This window comes from Macaca fascicularis, chromosome 15, assembly GCF_037993035.2.
Source record: "Macaca fascicularis isolate 582-1 chromosome 15, T2T-MFA8v1.1".
In the NCBI taxonomy this organism is placed as follows: Eukaryota; Metazoa; Chordata; class Mammalia; order Primates; family Cercopithecidae; genus Macaca; species Macaca fascicularis.
The window spans coordinates 93,073,157-93,094,618 of NC_088389.1; the positions used below are offsets into that span (position 1 = coordinate 93,073,157).

Below are 21,462 nucleotides of genomic sequence, written 5' to 3' on the forward strand. Positions count from 1 at the left end.
CTCCCTGCTCAGTATATACTTATTTTCATTATGACTATTAAGTACTATGTTGTATTCTGACATTTTCTGTATTTATACATGATATTAATAATTTTAATTTTTAAGGCTACATAATATTTCAAGTTTATTTTCCAATTTTAAAACAATTTTTGCATAGTTTTGTTTTGCTTATATGATAAAACTCCAGGTAACATTGGTAAGTACATAACTTTTTGCTTCTGTTTGACTTATTTTCTTAGTATAATTTTCTAGGAATGTAATTATGGGGTCAAAGGATGTAAATATCTTTACAGCTCTTATATGAAGTCATATTACTTCTAGAAATTATTGTAATCAAATTCTGTGCTTTCATTTAGTAAAGGTAATTGATATTATAAATTGAATAATTTACCTTGAGGATAATTATGTCAGGAATCCTCCATCAAATTCAGAGTGAAGTGATATGTGTATTTCTTCATCTGAAAAAAGCAAAATGGTACTTTTATGAGACACTTTGTACTGATATTTAAAACTAGGACAGGCTGGGCATGGTGGCTCATGCCTGTAAATCTCAACACTTTGGGAGGCCAAGGCAGGTGGATCACCTGAGTTTGAGACCAGCCTGGCTGGCCAACATGGTGAGACTCCATCTCTACTAAAAAATACAAAATGTTAGCTGGGCGTGGTGGCAGGTGACTGCTACTTGGGAGGCTGAAGCAGGAGAATTGCTTGAACCTGCGAGGCAGAGGTTACAGTGAGCTGAGATTGTACCACTGCACTCCAACCTGGGCGACAGAGTGAGACTCAAATAAATAAATAAATAAATAAATAAAACTAGGACAGTTAGTTGCCTTTTTGACTAAAGATAAATATACTTAAAATTTATCATTTTATGGTACCCTCTAAATAATAATAGTATAATTTGTTAAATTTCTTTAGGCTTCGGGAGCAGGAAAGAAAAGAAGCAGAAGAAGCTAGTCAAAAGGAAATAGAAGAATGGGAAAGAAAACTTCTAGCTCAAGCAGCTCCAACTTGTATGGAGACCATGTGGGAAATTCCAGCTATTGGGCATTTCCTTTGTTTAGCTCAACAAATTCTAAATTTGCCAGAAATAGTCTTTTACGAATTGGAACGTTGTCTTCTGATGCCTCAGTGTAATGTTTTCCTATCTAAAATAATGACTTCTCTATTAAGTCCTCCCCATCGCAGACCTACCTTACATCGAAGACCTACTTTGCCTTACAGGACCTGGGAAGCAGCACTGAGGCAGAAAGTACAACAGTGGTACACTGCTGTAGGGCAGACTGAAAATCCTGATAACTGTGCTGAAAAACTGGGGTTGTGTCCTCAGTTTTTTAAAGTTCTTGGAGAAGTCAGTCCATTAGAAGAAAAACCTTTTCACGAACTACCTTTTTACCAAAAAGTATGGCTACTTAAGGGTCTTTGTGACTTTGTGTATGAAACACAAAAAGAAGTTCAAGATGCTGTACTTGGACAGCCTATCCATGAATGCAGAGAAGTTATTCTTGGTTATGATTATTTGGAGAATGCTTATGTACATTTTCCACAGTTCTGTGGTGCAGACGTACGGATTTATAAACAGAGACCCTTTCAGGCCCCAGAATTTCCAGTTCCACCCATTAAAATACAAAGAGTACCTCGGATTAAATTGGAGAAATTGAAGTGTGACTATGTTAGTACAAGTAATGGAGAACATAGATGTAGTAGAGACAGCATGCCCTCTGCCTTCAAGAAAGAGCAGGAAAATAATTTTGATCCAGCTTGCTGCCCTACTAAAATGATCTTGGATAATCATGACATCTCTGTTGAAATGGAAGTAAAATCCAACTATGAAATTAGAATTCGCAGGCCTTGTGAAATTAAAAAAACTGATTGTTGTAAAGAAAACTTAGAGAAACCAGGGAGTCCAGGGGAAGTTACTGGCTTTGGAGAGCCTCTCAGTCCAGGTGAAATAAGGTTTATAGAAAATCAGGAAAAATATGGTGAAGCTTCCAGAATAAAGATTGAACCCAGTCCATTAAAAGAAAATGCTCTAAAATCTTGCCAAATACATGTAAATGGAAGTCACAGTGATCATCCAGAAATTAACTGCCACAAAGTTGTAAGGGATATTCTGTTAGAGCAGTCACTACAGAGCCACAAGAAACTCAAACTAACTAAAATGAGGGCAAAAAAGAAGAAAAAGAAAAAAAAGAAATTGAAAGATGTTTTGAATGAAAACTTACAGAGAAAGCGTGAAGGTCTTCATTCTCTTGCATTCAAGTCTTACAAACCTGAGATCCAGAATAAGTTATTGATCATCAAAAAAAAAGCAAAACACAAGAAGCACAAATCTGGTAAGCTAACACAAATGGATGGGAGTTATGTTTAAGTATAATTCAAATTGTTTTTTCAATTATTCATCATGGGTGCTTTGATTGAGAGACTGAAATGCACATGTATGCATGCGTGTATACTTGAGGGTCAAATTTTATTTTATATTCCATGAGTTAAAAAGGCAGAGTACATGTCGTTTTATATACTTACAACAAAAAAAGTACTGATGCAGTAAGTTTGAATTTAATTTTCAGTTGAGCATGTTTGGGCATTATGTTTTTACCTTTCTCTGAACCAATTTCTTTCCCATCACTATGCAATGGTTCCCACCCCAGGTGTAGGGCAGTACAGTGTAGTAGGAAAAGCACTGATTTCAGGAAGTAACATTCCCAGGACTAAAGTTCATAGCAACTAGCTACTTAAACCAAGGGTAGTCAGATTATCTTCCTGAGTCTCTTTTTTCTCACATCATATATTTTTCAGAACTCTGTTTTCAGTATATATTTTTATATCAAGAAAATATGTGGAATATAAGAAAATTATATGCCACTGCACTCCAGCCTGGTCAACAGAGCGAGACTCCGTCTCAAAAAAAAAGAAAAAAAGTTAGTCTCTAAAATATTAAATAATATTTTAAAATTAGAACTACTTCCCAACTCAAGTATATAATATATTAATGTAATTGTAACCCAAAATCCTTTATTGTTTATTACACTGCTATTCATGTGCTCAAAGGCAATAAAGTGGTTTATAAAATAGACACTGCTGTAGATCAGAGAGAAAATTGGAGGGAGTTTTGTATCCAGTTCTAGAAAAATGAATGGAAACACTTGGAAGGCAAATTTATACATTGTATTCAGCAAGTACTCTAAGCCTTAGTTGAGGAGAGAAGACTTACATGCCTGAAATAGAAGAAAAGAATACACTTGTTTGTATACTTACTTTATTCTCAGAGCAAATTTTAGAAAGTCAGGTCTTAAGTGACAAAAATGTTTGGATCTGGTAGATCCAGTTTTGTCTGCTTACCTAGTTAATACTGGGTAAACATCGGCTAATTCCCTTTTTTCCTCAGTTACTGAATTCCTTGTTGATATAACAATGTTACATAAAATGTTATAATAACAATTAAACATTTGTTTTATGTAATTTTCAGTCCACTTGTCTATCTGAAGCTTTGCCCTGTTCTTTATTAGGTGTGAGACATCCTGGCCTTTCATAATCAGTTTGGGGCATACCGTAGTCCAGTCGTTACTTTCTCACTCTTTTTAAAAGTGAGCTCCATCATCATAGGTTTGGAAAATACTCCTCTTAAAGATTCACATTGTGCTTTAGTAGAGGTTCACAATTCATTTTGCAAAACTGATAATAGATTTGTTTTGAAATTTAGAACTCTTCAGATATTAGAACGGTGTTATGGTGTATATAATGTTTAACTTATCCACATTGGGGCTTAGGTTAAGGAATATCCCCAGTGGGAATTACTTCTGTAATCAAACATATAATCTCTACAGAGAAATGTATGAATTAGACTAAATAAAACAAAGACTAGAAAACGTTAAGTTCAAGTCAGGTTTTGTTACCATATAAATTATATTTGAGACTTTTAGTTTTCAAAACCTTTTGAACTTCTAATTTGTTAAGTTATTCTGGGCCTGTTTATTAAAGACTCTGGAAAGTCTTGAAGAAAAGAAAACTGCTTGATTTTGTTTAACGTATTTTTTTCAAATTTATTTTAACACTGCTTTTTTTTAAGTAATAGTTACCAATAACCTGTGTATTCTGTAGAATACACTCTGGGATAAGCTGTGTCATTTATGACTGATGTATGAACCTACATGCAATCAATCTGGTCTGTTTTATGTTGCGTAATACAGGCTTTAATTTTTGGTGGTATCTCCAAATTTAGTAAGCCTTATTGTATTGGCAGGTGATTTTTAGTAGAAGGCACAAAGACAATTTGGTTGAAAATGACTTGATAATTTTAGCACAGTTTGAGGCAGTTTGGGTAACATTTAAGCATTTTAATCTACTTTTCAAAATTGGGATTTCCTTCCTCCTTTTTAAATTTTGAATTCATTTTTACTCATTTAGGCCTGTTCCTTACTATTGGAAACATTATGGAATAAATAGAAGACAATGGAAACAATATAATGTCCATTATCTCATGCTTGATCTTCTGTTTTTATTCAATCATAGAATAAGAAAAATATGACCTGGCAATTAGAAATTTTTCCTTGATGACCTGTTTTCAAAATATAAATGTTTCTGAAAACTTTGTCATTTAAGCAAGACAAGCAAGATTAGCTGTGCATAAATTAAAAATAACTAAGAGTAAAAAAAGCCCAGAGCAAAAAAATTTAGATCATTTGGTTTTCTTTCATTGTTTTTTCTTATTATAAAAGCAATCCATTTTTTTTTAAAGAATATAGAGACAAGCAAAAAGAATAGCCCTTTCCCTTTCCTCATTACCTAGTAAATGTTTATTCTTTTATCACTTCCTTAAGGAAGCCTCCCGTTATCTTTTGACTTGTTAAAATTTTCCCTGTTATTCATGCTTATAGCACCAGACACTTCTCCTTCATAATACTTATTATAGTTGCCTTTACTTCTGGGTTATTTTGATGATTGTCTCCTCTTTATTCTGTAACATTCTTAGGGACAGAAGGATTATTTCTGGTTTTGCATCCCTGGCACTTTAGCAGATTGGTTGATGCATTGTGTGGGAATATACTGAATAAATAAATGAACACATGTAATATGGTTCACCTAGATGTAACTAAAACTAACTACTTATTATTAACTACTTATTATTTCAACACTTTTTCAAAGACTATATTTGTTTAAATAGGATTATACTATACATACCATTTTAACAATCTGCTTTTTTCCCCTACCTATCAGTATACCATGAACATCTTTGTGCAATAAATAGGTCCCTGCATCATCATTTTAAATGGCTGTGTAGGATTCTGTTGTGTGTATTTTGCAGTTAATTTAACCAATCTCCTTATTGAACATTTTGGTTGTTTTCAATAATGTACTGTTATTATAGATTGTGTAGAGCAAGTAGAGTTGGCTAAAATGAATTAGAAATTCTAAAAATTAGGGGACTTTTTATAAAATCTGAAAAAATACAAAAAAGATTACAGATGCATTAACAATTACAAAAAGCTTATGGTGTTTTAAGATGCTTCCAACCAGTTTTGTTTGGAATTTTTTTTTTTTTTTTTTTTTTGAGACGGAGTCTTACTCTTGTTGCCCAGGCTGGAGTGCATTGGCATGATCTCTGCTCACTGCAACCTCTGCCTCCCAGGTTCAAGCAGTTCTCCTGCCTCACCCTCCCGAGTAGCTGGGACTATAGGCGTGTGCCACCATGTCCGGCTAATTTTTGTATTTTTAGTAAAGATGAGGTTTCACCATATTGACCAGGCTGGTCTCGAACTCTTCACCTCAGGTGATCCGCCTGCCTCGGCCTCCCAAAGTGCTGGGATTACAGGCGTGAGGCACCGTGCCCAGCCAATAGTCATTATTTTCACCCAAATCATTTTATGGTATCACCTCTAAACTGACTAAAATGGATAAAACAGGTGGTCTTATTCTCTTATAGGTGAAAGAACTAAGTTAAAACTCTTATAGGTGAAAAAACTTAAGTGGTCAGTGACCTCAAGTGAATAACAGTTAAGTACAGATAAAGACAACACAATAAGGTCAAGTAGAGAAAAAATCAGTGTGCTATGCTAGTCTGGGAAGGTTTTACAAGGGATGAAGGACTTTGAAGAATATTGGGGATTGAATAGGTGGAAAATGTTGAATAACACGAGCAAAAGCATAGAGGTATAATTAAGTGAGGTGTCACTGGAAGAAGCACAATTAAAGAAGGCTTTTGTGGAAAAGTTGAGGTTTTAGAAGCTGTTCGAATGACAGAAAAGTGTCATTTTTGGGTCATCTTTCTAGGCATGTGATGCTATGTTAAATGATTGAATCAAGAGTCCAGTGCAAGGGAATTGAGCTTGAAATAAGATATATCAGATGTGTAAAAAGTAATGAGCTGCTTTATAGGAAATGACTGAGAAGGTAATGTAATCTACAGTGTTTGATTATTTCAAGGCCCGTATTTGTGAAAAGGTTATTATATAGTTCTATAGTGACAGCACTAGAGACCCTAACTACATGTATCTTATGGAGAAAAGTTTTAGCATACCAGCTGAAGATTTCAAAATATAAGAGTGCAAGGATTTACTGTGCTTCATGTCCTTTTATTTTTTCAATCCTACTTTTTCTCTAAAAAACCTAGTACTCATTGAGTGCTTATTGTATGCCAGGCACTATTCTAAGCCTTTATACATATTATCTCATTTAATCTTCATGAAAACTTCAAAAAATAAATATTACTATTATTCCCCATTATTACAGATTTTAGAGATTTTTAAAAATTGAGATACAAAGAGATTTACTTGTCCAAGGTCACACAGCTAGAGCTAGTAAGTGACAGGATTAGGAGAAAGGGTCTTGCAAGATAATTAGGATACCATTAAAGAGCTATGAAAAGAAGCTGGCAGGGGTAAGATGAAGGGGTAGATGATAACTTTAACAAGAGAAAATTCTAAATCCAGGTAAGGATTGATAATGTGACTTTTCTATCATAATGATAGAAGAAAATTCTATTTTGAGAGAGATGCTGCAATAAGTAGCAGAATTTGGCAACTGATTCAATATTCTCAGTTAAAAGTTAAAAGAAATGGGTGTTGAGGAGTTACTGAATTATGTGATAAGGTTAAAGAATTCCAGTATGATAAGAAATCTGCTTATAGGTAAGGAGAATAAAAGGAAAATAAACTGCTTTGTTAAGGTCAAATTGCTTACTTGAGATAGAACTCCAGAAACTCCTGGAGTATAGTTAGCTCAAGACGTGCACATTTAGTAAATAAAAGACAAGTTTAGGCTCTAGTTCTGTGACTTTACATCCCAGGCACTTTGCAGATTCACTATTTAATAATACAAATACCCTTGAGTTTTCACTTGCAACAATGATTAATATCTTAGTATTCATCTATTTATTAAGATTCCTAAGAGGAAAGCACAGAGGGAGGAGTGAATGTGTTGGGATAATTTTAAAACATGGAAAGGCTGAATCTAGGAAAGCATTGAAGTACCTTTTTTTTTTTTTTCTTTTTCTTCCTCCTTTCCCTCCCTGAGAGACAGGATCTCGCTATGTTGCCCAGCTGGCCTCGAACTCCAGGGTGCAAGCCATCCTTTCACCTTGGCCTCCCAAATAGCTGGGACCACAGGCGAGCTGGGATCACAGGCATGCACCACCACACTTGGCTTAAAATGGAAGTCTGAGTATGAGTAGCCCAGTGGTCTGAGGAGTGAAGACAGGAAAACCAGATGAAGGAGAAGGGTAAAGATGAGGAATAAGAAACTGAGAAAGGGGAACCGAAAGGGGGATGATAATCACCTTCTTGTGTAAAGAAATATGCCATTTTTAAAAAAGGCATATTTCCAGATTCTAGAAAAGTAGAGTTTTATGCCTCAGTTACAGTATAAAATATATCTTAGTTATGATTTTCCCTCTCAGGTTGGGCATTCTTTTCTTAAGTTTTTCTAAGCATAGTGTTTTAGAAAGCTTCATTAGGGTATACTTTTGTAACATTAATTACTAAGGTTTATTATTAAGGTTTATTAATGTTTCCTTATGCATTTTCCAGGTACAGGTTGACACTTCTTGTTTTAGGCTCAAGAGTGGTGTTGAAATTCTGTGTATGTTTTAATTTGACTTCTGACTTCAGCATGATTTTAGGTTTGAGAATTTTATTCTGTTTTATATGACCAGGTAACTTAGGGCAGTGGGAGTAAAATACCTGGGATATGATCAAGTTGAGTGATACGGGAAGGGAAGCCCACTGGGGGGCAGTATGTAACTTGCCCTGTATATATTTTGTCCTGAAGCAAAAACAGATTACCAAATAAAGGCGTAGTTTTGCAGTATATGATGCTCGATTTTTAAAATAATATTTATTTTTTAAGTGCTGATTTTTTACTGAAGATACAGGAAAATTTATACTGAAATTTTTTTTTGAGGATATATACGGAAGGTATTAAAAAACAGTAAATGTACAAATCATCCAACCCTAATCAAAAGGAATGCTCTGAGGCAAACAGAAGCAGATTACATCTCTTTCAAAAAATTTGAAAGAATACAATATTTTACCATAAAAAGAGTAAGCTTTGAAGTGAGACAGACCTAATTTCACATATATGCTTCTAGTGCATATTAGCTACAGCTCCTCCATCAGTTTCTTTACCTGTTTATAGCCTGTTTCTTTATCTGTGATAAGTGAGGTAATACCTGCTTGGCTGTATTGTTAAGATTAATTAGAATAGCAAATGCACAGTATGTCACACGGAGCCTGGCACATGGTAGGAATCAATAAATGGTAACTCACGATATTTGTGCAGTAAAATTACATAATGGAAGGAGCTTGAACTTTGTAGTTAGAATCCCTGACTGTGGTGCTTACTTACTGTGTGACACATGAGTAAGTTAATTAATCTTTTTGATCTTCAGTTATCCCATATTACGATAGAGTTACTACCTACCTGGGAGGGTTATATTGAGAAATAAATAAGTTAATTTATACAGACCACTTTACTACGTATCTGACACATAGTAGGTTCTCAGTAAATGTTAATCTTCTTACTACCACTACTAGGTCATGTTGGTAAATTGTTTATTTAAAATCGTCGTCAGTGTTTTCTTCACTATAAAATAGACTTAAATGGACCCTCAGAATTGTAAACAATTACCTGCATACCTTTTCCTACCCCCCAACTGGTGGTGACATTTCTGAAAAAAGTAGGATTCTTATATTTAGGGATCACTTCTTAGAACTTATGTGTGCTAAATGCTGTAAATACAAAGTGAATAATGTGATTTCTGTCACCAATAATTTACATTATAGTAAGGATGACAAACATAAGAACAGACAATTATAATATTCTATTACGTTCATTGATTTGTGTACAAAGTAGAGTGGTAGTTTAGAGGACATATGCATAAGAAGAACTGAGATGGAGTAAGTAAAAAGAATTTGAAGAAGGTTAAAAGATTTTCTGTTTAGGCTTTTCTCACCATAGGTTAGCTGAAGCTAAAGCAATAGCTAACATTTATTGATCACCTACCATGTGCCTAGCAGTAGTATAAGCTTTTGGGATGTTAGAACCCATTTAATTCTCACAGAGTAGATAATACTATTATCCCTGTTTTATAGATGAAAAAACTGCACAAAGAAATAAAGCAGTTTGCTCAAGGTCATGTGTGTAGCTATTATACATGACCTCTATAATAGTAGGTGGTTGTAGCAGATATTCAAACCCAGGTAGTTTAGTTCTAAAACTCAAGCTTATAACCGATATATAACATTACCTCCAATTTTCTAATAACATTTAAGCATCCTAATGACATGGTGAACTGAAATACCAAGTAACCACCTTAGCTTCTCAGTCCATTCAAATAGAGTAGCTGCTAGAGTTAACTGAGAATTTAGTACCTGTGTTTAGTGCCTGTGTAAAAATAAGATGAAATTCATGGGACTATCAAGGGTGACCTCTGTTGTGCTTATAAATGAATGCAAAATCAAATGGCTTTTTTTTTTTTTTAAGCTAATCAGAGTAGGACTGGTGGGGAGAGGTTTAGGAATAATTTTATTTCCTTCAAATTGCTGTTTTTATAAAACCTTCCCGTACATAGGTCAGCAAGACCATTCATTTTTTCTTGTGAACTTCAAAAAATGGTAAAGGCAGTGTATAGAGGAAAGGCATCTTGGCATTCAAATTCATGAGCCCCTTTCAGCAATACTTAACAGCACTCAGTTTAGAAATCAATTACTAGCTATATTATAGGGATACCAATAATTTAATCATTTCTCCCTGAGTATTGCTATTTAAGCAGCCTACCCACTTACCTATCTTTGTAGGCATTTACTTCTGTTATAAGGTACTGTGTAAGCACAGAAGTAAGTAACAATGGTGAATAAAGAAATATATGTTGGGTTATTTTAATTTAATTAAAAGCAAATGTCAAATGACACCCATCAATACTTACTAAAATAAGACAGTTAAACCCCCATGAACCTCAGCAACTCACAATTTGCAGTTCAATCATAGTATACATGGATTTTATTGAGCCAAAAGTTAGAAATTTTATAAATTATAGTTCTGTGATATGATTAAAAAGTAATACAAAAAACACAATTATAAACTGGAATTGTGTCAGTTGAGTTGAGTTGACATATTCTTGCAAGATGATCGTATTTATATAGGAAAATGTTTGGAAAGGAGCATTAGGATTATGTACAGCAAAGTTACTTTATGTACTCATTTTCCCTTTTGAAAAAAGTATTGACTTTTAAGGGGATTTTAGTCTGCAAATGGTTGTGAACTAAAAATGACAGAAAAGTATTTCTGAATATTTTTTGTGCCCTTATGTAGACTGTAAGCTCCTAGAGGATAGGATTTTTCTTTTTTATGATTTTTTAATTCCTTCTTGTCCCTGTAACTTGTACAGTGTCCTATATCTAGTATATGTTGAGTAATTAACAGTTTGTTAATTGATTTTGCTAATTACAAATTGGGGGAAAATGTTTAATGTGTTTCTAACTAAAAATAGAATTTTTTTTTTTTTTTTTTTGAGACAGAGTTTCACTCTTGTTGCCCAGGCTGCAGTGCAATGGTGTGATCTCGGCTCACTGCAGCCTCCACCTCCCAGGTTCACACGATTCTCCTGTCTCAGGCTCCCGAGTAGCTGGGATTACAGGCGCGCGCCACCACACCTGGCTAATTTTTGTATTTTTAGTAGAGACGGATTTTTGCCATGTTGACCAGGCTGGTCTCAAACTGACCTCAGGTGATCTGCCTGCCTTGGCCCCCCAAAGTGCTGGGATTATAGGTGTGAACCATTGCGCCTGGCCTAAAAATAGAAGTTTTATGCATGTATGTATATTTTTTTGTCAAGTTAAATACAGAAAGTAGATATATTTCAGTGTATACTGTGAATTGGCTTTAAGTATAAGAGGTTTATTTTTCCCAGTGGTTTCTGGTTCCACAAACAACTAGGTGCACTTTAAAGGTAGATATTTATCTTCTTTTAAAACTTTGGGTATTGATACCTCCAAGGGCAGCCTGTTAGGAGAGTGCAGAGCTAAAGGAGTAGAAAAGCTTAGTTACCTAAGCTACTAAGGGGATTTTCACATTGGGTTGGCTAGAGACCATAGTCTTCAGCTGTAGTTCTTATGCCAGTTCCTGACTGCGAAGTCAATGTTAAAGGTAAAGTTTTTCTCCCTATGTAGTCTCATTTTAAGTTGCAAATGTAGATTTTAATTAAGCAGTAGTAATATGACTTTTTTGCCTAATCTTGAAATAAATTCTACTGTATAACACTTAGGAGATGTAATAGTTTGGTTCATATAAAAATAAAACAGCATTTGTTAATATGTCTGTTAACAGGTAGTTAATAGTTTAATGTTTGCTTTTACTGGGGCTTGTTTTGATTCATCATTTTTATTTGACTCACTAGCAGCCGTCTGTTAGTTAAAATTTAACTTTCAAGGCTCTGCGTAATTTGTTTTTTGTTAATGAAGTGCTATAAACAGCATTATGAAGCTTTTCTCTTTTAATCTTGAAAGGAAAAAAATCCATCTCTAAAAAAGCAATCACAAAGAAGAGGAAAACTGTCACAAAGTCACCTACTGTACCAGAGTTTCAGGTAAATGTTTCAACTTTGTCTCAAAATTTTTAAATTTTTTGTTTCAGTGTTCATATCATTCCTGGAGAGTTTGGCTGAATTCCAAGAAACTGTAGCACACATACTTGTAATGAAATATTTCTGACAATGACTTTTCCCCCTGCAAGTGCAGATGTAGCCAAGATTTAATCTGCTAGTATTTCATAATTTTTACCTCTGTTTTTGTTTTTTAATAGTAAAAACCCTCTTTTATATCTTAATCTCTGCTATGTTTCCTAGAAGCAGTTTAATAGAAAATATATATATACACACACTATATAGTATATGTATGTGTGTGTATATATATATTATATACATAAAAGCAATGTGTGAATGAAACTCTTCCTAGAACAAATCATAATGGGAAGATGGTAATATTGCCTAGGTAATTCATTTTCATTTATTTGGGCACTGTAGAAATAAATGGTATATTTATTAACTTGGAAAACAAATCTTTCAACTGTCAGCTGTATATGATCTTCAGAGAGAATGTTAAGTAAAGGTTAATTGAAATGGTCTTTAAACATTTAAGTGAAAAGAAAAAGTAACTATATTTACTGCCATATGATTAAGTGAAGAGTTTTTTATTGGTAGCTAATACTGAGCAGAGAATCTCATCCTAATTAATGCTTTTATTTTCTATTTTATAAAAGATGTATTTTCTTCAATAAACACTTTCTTTAAAAACGTCTTTGTATTCATGTGTCCAGTCAATTTTCAAAAGTTTTATAAACTCATACCTAATGACCAAAAGATAAAAGTGATGTTAAAATGAATTTGTGAGTCTCAAGTCAAGTAGAGATGAAAATAAAGGGACAACAATCATGAAAATATTGATAATATATAATGTGAGTTTAATAGATATATCTAAAAATGTGGACACCTTCATTTTCAGTAAAAATTCTATTTTGGAGAGTGTTTTTATGGAAGTTACTAACTGGTAAAAATTTAACATTTTAAAATCAACAGTTAAAGAAAATAGACACGTTTTTCTCTTAGTACTTTAGAATAGAATGTTTTTAATGGTATTTTTAGGATGAATTACAAACATTTCTACAAAATCCTTTATTATATTATATAACCTTGGTTCCAGAGTAGTCAATAAAAAAATAACAATTTTACTGTTTACTTAGAGGCCTTTATACCACTTCTTGTAACATATTTTTTAATGCTTTAGTATTATATCATCATGCTTCCTCTGATGTCACACCTATGTTTACTATTTCTCCCACTTATTTTTTTCTCAATCCTCAAAGCATCAGCCCTGGGAATATAGATGTTAGAGCAAATCTGACCCATTGTTAATATTTCCTCTATACCCATCTTAGTGAATAGACTTTTCCATGTATTAAGAAGCACAGGCTGCATAGACAGTGTTTTTTTAAATTGCAATAGTATTCATTAGTGAGGCATGAAGTCATTTTAGTAGATTGCATGACCAGTGTTTCTTTTTTAAGCTAACAAAATTAAACTAGAAATCAACACAGTTACATATAGTAAGTGTGCTACATATAGCAGTGTGGATATGTACACTCACATATATTGTTTCATGAAACTTTGGTTTCAGTTATGTGTGTGTACACAAGGACATGCATTGTAAAATGTGTTGCTGACCATGGGTCATGGTCAAAATATTTTGCTAGATTGAGCTGTTTAAAATAGTCTTGGCCAGGCGCAGTGGGTCATGCCACTTAGGGAGGCTGAGACAGGTGGATCATCCGAGGTCAGGAGTTCGAGACCAGCCTGACCAATATGAAACCCCGTCTCTGCTAAAAATACAAAACAAATTAGCTGGGTGTGGTGGCATGTGCCTGTAATCCCAGCTACCCAGAGGCTGAGACAGGAGAATCGCTTGAATCTGGGAGGCAGAAGTTACAGTGAGCCGAGATCACGCCATTGCACTCCATCCTGGGCAACAAGAGAGAAACTCTGTCTCTAAATAAATAAATAAATAAATAAATAAATAAATAAGTCTCTTCCTGATTCTCAAGGTGCCTAGAGGGAGAGAAAACAGAGAGAGGGAAAAAAAGAGAGAGAGAGAGGATAGAGAGGAGTAATAGTCTCATGAAAACAGTGGTTCTTGTGCCTAGTTTACAATATGAATGCCACGGCATTACTCATAAAGAAACTTGGCAACTAGGGAAATAGATCATTTGCTTCAAATACACACGTCAATGAGATAGATAGTGCTAGTCACTAGTAAACTTTGCTGTTAAATGCAAAACTTAGTTTTGTCTCAAAATAATTTTATGTAGTGTGTTACTTTATTTGAAAGTCTTCCACATGTAGGAAGACTATTATGTAATAAAGTGAATTTATTCCCTGCCCAAAAGTTCTAGTGATACGGTATTTAGCACCTCAGATTCTGCAAATTATTTGTTTTGTCCAAGGTGTTTTAAATGTCACATTTCTAGTATTAAACATAAAAATATAGAAATATTTAGCCAGAAGATTTTCATATTGTTCATTCTGAAATATCTTGCTTCTGAGAACAATGAACCTGTTTTTGGATAGATAATAGATCCGTTTTGTAAAACCTGACCGATTTGCCAAAGGACCGGTCTTCTTTAAATTGGCAGAAAGCATGCTTAGATAGAGATAAATGAAAGAGTTAAATTGTGAAGTTTTTCTTTCTTTAAGTCCTAATGAGTTTTTAAAAATGTATTTTGACCTCAGCTTCTTTTTAGTTTGCCTGTGTTTTTGACTTTTTTTAAAGCTAGAAGTTGAACTTGCCCCCCTATTTGCTTCAGAAAGAATCCATGTTTATATACACACCTAGTGTCTGCACCCAGGTTTAGAAAATATTCATCCCGCTCCTATTTAGAGTATCCACTGTGAGCATTCAAATAATGGATTGGATTTGTGTGTGTGGCAGGGTGGGTTGGGAGTGTGTGTGTGTATACAGTCAGCCCTCTGTATCTGTGAGTTGTGGGTTCTGCATCTGTGCATTTAACCTTGGATTGAAAATATTTTTTAAATGTGTATGTACTGAACATGTACTGACTTTTTTTGTCATTATTCCCTAAACAATATGGTACAACAACAATTTATATCACAGCTACATTGTATTAGGTATTGTAAGTAATGTAGAGATGACCTAAAGTATATGGGAGGATGTGTTATATGCAGATACTATACCACTTTATATCAAGGTCTTAAGCATCCTTGGACTTTGGTATCCACAGGGTTCAGAGGTGAGTCGTGGAACCAGTCCCCCACGGATACTGAGGGACGACTGTATATTGTAAAGGGGCTAACCAAATGTGTGCCACTTTTTCCTAAGAGTTATGTCAGTGGTTCTCAAATAAAAATAATGTGATACCTTCATTTAAAATGAAGATTGTTGGTTTCATTCTCCAAAAACCTTGATTCAGTGGGTACCAGTTATCTGCATAGTGGTTAAATACAAGGGTTCTGCAACCAGACTACCTACTTGGGTTTGAATGCCAGCTCTGCCACTAATTAACTCTGTGGGGTAAGCTATTTAACCTCTCTATGATTCCAGTTTCTCATTTGTACAGTGGGGTAATAGTACCTTCCTTGTAGAGTAGTTGTGAGGATTGAATGATATAGCTTACTGTTTTAGCCATTTTTATTATGTTTTCAAATAAGCAGGTCAGTTGCTTCTGATGAAAAACACTGAATTATGCATAGGAAAATCAATTTAAAATGGCATAAAAACATCTATTATTGACCCTTAGCACTCTTTCCATTTACTTAAAACCTTGAAATAAATCTTGGATTTGTTCTTAATGAAAGTGGCACATGATTAAGCCTACAAGAATTTGAAAAGTGGAAAACCAAGTAATAGTATTTGCATCATGATGTTTGACGAGAGCGAAAACTTATGTTTATACCTTCTTTATTGTTATGATGCATTATATATTTGGCATGTAGGGAAAATTATTGGATTTTTTTAGTAATAATTATTGATATTGGTGATTTAAGTGTTTATAACAACTTTAACATTTACTTATGACTTTGTTAACTTGGTAAAACTCTCTTTTCCTTACCTGTTTTGTAATAAAAGAAAGACTATTAGACTGAAAAGTGAATATCAGTTTTCCTAATAGTTACTTTTTCTAAGAAGTCTTTTCATTTAACATTTAAGAGAGATATCTAATGTTATATGATTTATCTTTTGTGCATAATTATGACAGTTACAGGAAGTATTTTTAAAAACTAATGTGTTGGGTCTCAATAACATAAGTTTTAAAAATAATTTAACAGCCTTAGTTACCCTAAATCTGCTTTTCATTGATAACCAAAAAAACATCTTTCATGCAGTGTGCACTTGCTCCCATTTCATGTGCATGATTGATTTTAATGGCTGCTTTGCAGAACTCCAGAATCCAGCTGCTAAGATTTATATTAACATTGTTTTCAAACATAAGCAAAAACTCACTGATCCTTAACATACCTCTGAAAAAACTGTACTTCTCCATCTAACCAATGGAGAAACTAAGGGATAAGAGATAAAGCACTTCAGCAAAACAAATTGAAACCAAAATTAAAATTAGTTTTTTTTGTTGTCGTCGTTTGTTTTGAGACGGAGGATCGCTCTGCCACCAGACTGGAGTGCAGTGGCATGATCCTGGCTTACTGCAATCTCCGACTCCCTGGTTCAAGCAATTCTCTGTGGTTTCCTCTATCAATGTGTCATCTTAGGTCATTTTACCTCTGTTAGTTTAATCAGCTTTTTAACTGCTTCACTGTATTTAAGACCTTTTGATTATATCATTATTTTGGATTGCTCCCTCTTAAAATGAATATTTTTAACCTCGGCTTTTTGTTTCACTTTTAACAGCAGGAGTTCTTAATTCTCCCTTAAAATTAATATAGTTCTCCCTTAAAAATATATATAGTTCATTGAGAGAAACACCTGTGTTTAATCACATGGTTGTTTATCAGACTTATTTGACTTTCACGTCACAAGTGATATCCTTATTTGCAGGTTTTTAAGTAGTCCTTATTGCTGGTATGGTGATGATAAGAAATAAAAAGGAATTTTTCCATCTGCATAGTTTTAGCAGATGCTATTATAATTTTAGTTTAAATACAATATAAATTTTGAATTTATACCATGCATTTAGTATTTCACTTATAATTTTTATAATAAATTACAGGATCTTTTTATTAGAATGGGAGTGAATGTGATCCCTTTTGTCTGGATTTTTTCATTTTTACTTTTCTACATTGTTTTCCTTTTGCTTTGCTTTTTAATACAATCTACCGTGTTGTTTGTATTTTTTTAATGTTACCTTATGTCCTTTTTTGGAGCAAGTAAATATCTTTCAAACCTATTGCGTTTTTATCCAAATAATTTCTAGTTTGAAGTATCAATAAAGTAAGGAATGATTTATTATGTAGTTGTTCTGAGATGTGGTTATGTTTTTTTGATCTCTGCAGGGCCTCCCCACTCCCACCATATACATACATTGCTGCTTCTTGAGTTGAAGAGAGGACCTTTTAATATTACCATTTAATAAAAGTGAAAGCTTAGATATAAACTAAATCCTAAAACTACAATACAAGTTGTTGTTAGATTTCTTTATTTTGTTTTGTTTATAAAGACCCTTTTAAAAAGAATATAATATAGTAGGAGAAGTCCTGGGTTCTGTGGTTTCCTGTATCAGTGTGTCATTTTAGGTCACTTTACCTCTGTTAGTTTAATTAGCTTTTATATGAATTAGAGATAGGTCTCTTTAGCCTAGGCTAAGGCTTGGACAAATTACATGTTTTTAGTCCCTTTCAGCTCTGAGATCTGTGGTTTTGTAGCTTTGCCATGGATTGTATTAAATGAGAGGTTAACTTGAGGGAGTGTGACAGCCTTGGAGAGGTTCTTCCTGGGAGATAAAACTCTTCTTGTAACCTCTGCGGCTTGACTGAAAACCTCCTCTCAGGAGTGTTAGCAATGTGACCTGACTGTAATCTGAGCTGCTTTGGAGTTTCTTGTTCACCCCTGCGGGCCCTGTGCCTCAGATATGTTTTTCAAATGCAAGATAATGAGAAGGAGGTTTTAATAAGGTGTTTTGCTTTGTTAAAAAAAAAGTTGAACTTTGTTTATTGGGTTGATTCTGTTTTTAAAAGCATCATATGAAGTTGAGTTGAATGTAATAATATGCCTTATTTCGGAGGTAGAAGAGAGGCAGTAGAGTTGTTTATGACATTGAGTTGGCATAAATCACATTAATTGTGTTCCTATTCAGTTTTATAAAAGGTTAATTTGACTCTGTATATTGGGTATATATATTAAATATATATAGAGAGAATATATATTAGTATTTATTAAGTATAAATTGTTATGTAGCTATTAAGGTCATTTTAATATAACCTCAGAATAAATATTATAGCTAAAAATATTTTAAGAAACGATTGTCTTATCATTGTACATTTAATTCAATATGCCATTCCCTATTTGGAAATTAATCTTTTTGTATTTTCATACTTACTAGCTCTATGATACCAGAATGTTTCAGTAGCCATGTTGATTTGTAATTCATAGTCATTTAGTACCTTACTACTCAAAAATGTTATCTGTAGACAATACCTGGAAACTTGTTAGAAATGTGGAATCCAAGGTCTCACCTCAGACATACTAAACAAAAAACCGTTTTATTAAGATCCCCATGCAATTCTTATGCACATTAAAGCTTGAGAAGTACTAATTTAGTAGTTTACTAACTAGGTAAGCCACTTGAAAGTGTTATTTCAGGTAGCTTTTAAGCTATATGATTTCATTCATGGTTTGGCTTCAGAACTGTGTTATCTCTTGATTTAAATGGAACATAAATATCTGTTGACTTCATAACTAATTGGTAATTGAAAGATCTCAAAATGTTTTAGGGCATGTTTAGTTGTAGGGGTATATGTCTTCATTTAGTTGTAGGGGTATATGTCTTCATTGTTCCTGTAAATTTCTACAAACTGCATGCAAAATGTACCCTTATTCTTTGTGTAGTGAGACAACTGAGATGCAAATAAAAATTCCTCTGAGGTTTGCCATATGTGCAAATAAGAAATCTATGATTTGATATTAACAAGTACACCAAGTTCAGTGAAAAGAGAAATAGCCATCCATCTACAAGCTCTGGGGCAAATTTGACACAGTCATCATAATAGCAGATTTTACTATGAAAAGTTTAGTCCTCACTGAATACTTAATAAAAATCCACTGTGGGGACAACATTGTTTCAAGTCTTCATAGTTACAATAGAAGATGAAGATGCTCTCTAGTTCTAGACCCACTTACCTGGTTGGCCAGTCCACTGCTTGACCATCAACACTTCTGTCATAAGTAAATTTGGCAAATTGGAATGTGTAGTTTCTAATAAATATCACTGTTCCACTACATCACTGTATTGTTTCTACTCTCAAATTGTTTAATCTGGATTATTTAAGTACATATTTTCCCTGCTTAGTCAATTCTATGAGTTTGAAATTATATAGATATTCCTAATAGGTAATTGTTAATACAAATTATCTGTGATAATTTTTTCTTAGTCTCTTAGGTTGAACTGTCTTGCCATTTTTGTAGATGAAAAGCGTATCAGCAATTTCATATGGTTTAACCTAGTAAAAGAAATTTAAGGGGCTCTGTCTTATTTTTATCACTCAGTAACCATGAGGAATTATTTTGTTGTAACCCACTTTTGCTTTTGTTGTTTTTGTTAGCTCTTCTAACAAAAGAAAGTGTCTTTTAGGAAAACAATTCCCTTACATGGAAATTAATGAATATAACAAACATGGGGCTGATAAAAGCTAATGGCGAATCAGTAATTTATAAGTACAGTATGTTTTTTAAATTACATGGTATAAACATTACAACAAGACTTCATTAATCTGAGATTTTTCCTGTCTATTTGGTTGCAGTTTTGTTTCAGAAATCTAGTTCTTTTTCACAATTTTTTTTAAAATAGCTTAAATTGTTTTAGGAAAAAATGTATTGAACGAATTGGAGAAATTCAGTATAATTTTACAAAAACTAAGATGTCGTTACTAGTATTTTTGCTATTGTTGCTGACAGTTCACTAAAACTTTAGTAATTAAACCAAGCTAGTTTAGTTGTTAATGACTAATAATTGTTTTGGCCATTTGCCAGTGTTACCAGGTGAAATAAAATGAGCCACACAATTATGAAAGGAAATAGATGCTATCTGTGGAGATGGTTTTATTAAAGAATACTAAACTGATATTAAGAATGTGTACTTTATTTTGTTTGTCTTTGAATGTATTACATATAGTTGCAGTCCTTTTAGCAACCCCAACAGCAGTAACTAAGGTTTGTTAAATTGTATAGTTAGCAAACCAAGGAAAAGGTATAACAGTTCTCCAGGAGTGTGTTTATTCACCTACTGGGAGACTGCCTGATGAAGCATTTCTTAAAGGTGATTTGACAACCTGTGAAATCTAGGGTGAGTTTCCAGATCTTTGTCATTCTGGGCTGAAAGTTAATAATGTTAAGAAAGTACCCGAATTATAAAGCAAACTGAAAGGTGGGGATGTGGGATAAAACCACCAATGTTGAAATTTCAGCTTCTTTTATACTAAGCCTGAAGTTCATATATCATAGCAAGTAAATAAATATATTTTAAAATATAAACTGCAGAACTTTCCTTGCTTTTTACTATTACAGAGAAAAATAATTGTGAATTCAGTGTGTGTTAAAACAACTTCTGTTACCACATTTTGGGTGTTTTATATTATGTGTTATCAAGCTGTGTTTTTGTGTTTTATTTTAGCTTATTTGCACTAATCTTGATGAACTCAGGGAATTAATCACAAAAATCGAGAATGAACTCAAAGATCTGGAAAACAGTAGAAAAAAATCGGTAGGTGTTGATCCAAAAGTTCTATCTATTATTGTCAGCATTAAAATTTATTCCTGCTTTTTCCTAAAGCTTTTTTGAAATCTTGTTTTCCTGGATTACATGAAAATTTACAATGAAAGATAGAAACATTGTTTCTTTTATTTCTCCTGTGTGATCTAGTTTTCATTTTTAATAGAAATCATGCCAGGGCAGTTAAATTAATTTTGTTTGCCTGGTTTGTATCAGGTATAGTTTTAGATATTTCCCAGTATACTGGCTGGTTGTTTTCTGACTGGTACTTTTTTGGTTAATGTTTGCCTTGCAAATATTCTTAATAGTTATATGCAAATGGAAGTTTATTGCTTAGTAACATAAAATTTTAATTCAGTGTAACATAAAAACAGATATAAATTGTTTAATACTGCCCCAGATGATTTTGATACATACTTAACAATATGACTTTTTTAAGAACCTTTATCTGGTGAAAGTTTTTTAACTTTCACTGTATCCTCTAAATTAGAATTTTTACTTTCATTTTCTAATATTTTTATTGTT

The 21,462-nt window shown here is 33.4% G+C and overlaps 1 protein-coding gene across 13 annotated transcripts in view; it reads left to right on the top strand.

Annotated features, from left to right (window-relative positions):
• Nucleotides 1–21,462, top strand: part of BRD10 (bromodomain containing 10) — a 132,654-nt gene that overhangs the window by 39,486 nt on the left and 71,706 nt on the right. For 8 of the 13 annotated variants that reach the window (XR_012424727.1, XR_012424728.1, XM_074017520.1 and 5 more), the window contains 3 exons: nt 919–2,336; nt 12,000–12,079; nt 20,839–20,928. Coding sequence is in view for 8 of the 13 variants with exons in the window: in XM_074017520.1 (XP_073873621.1) it covers nt 919–2,336; nt 12,000–12,079; nt 20,839–20,928 (1,588 nt within the window). In the remaining 5 variants the exon portion in view is untranslated. Of the gene's footprint in view, nt 1–918; nt 2,337–11,999; nt 12,080–20,838; nt 20,929–21,462 lie in introns of those variants that run through there. The other 5 variants (XM_074017521.1, XM_005581775.5, XM_074017523.1 and 2 more) reach the window with 4 other exon arrangements.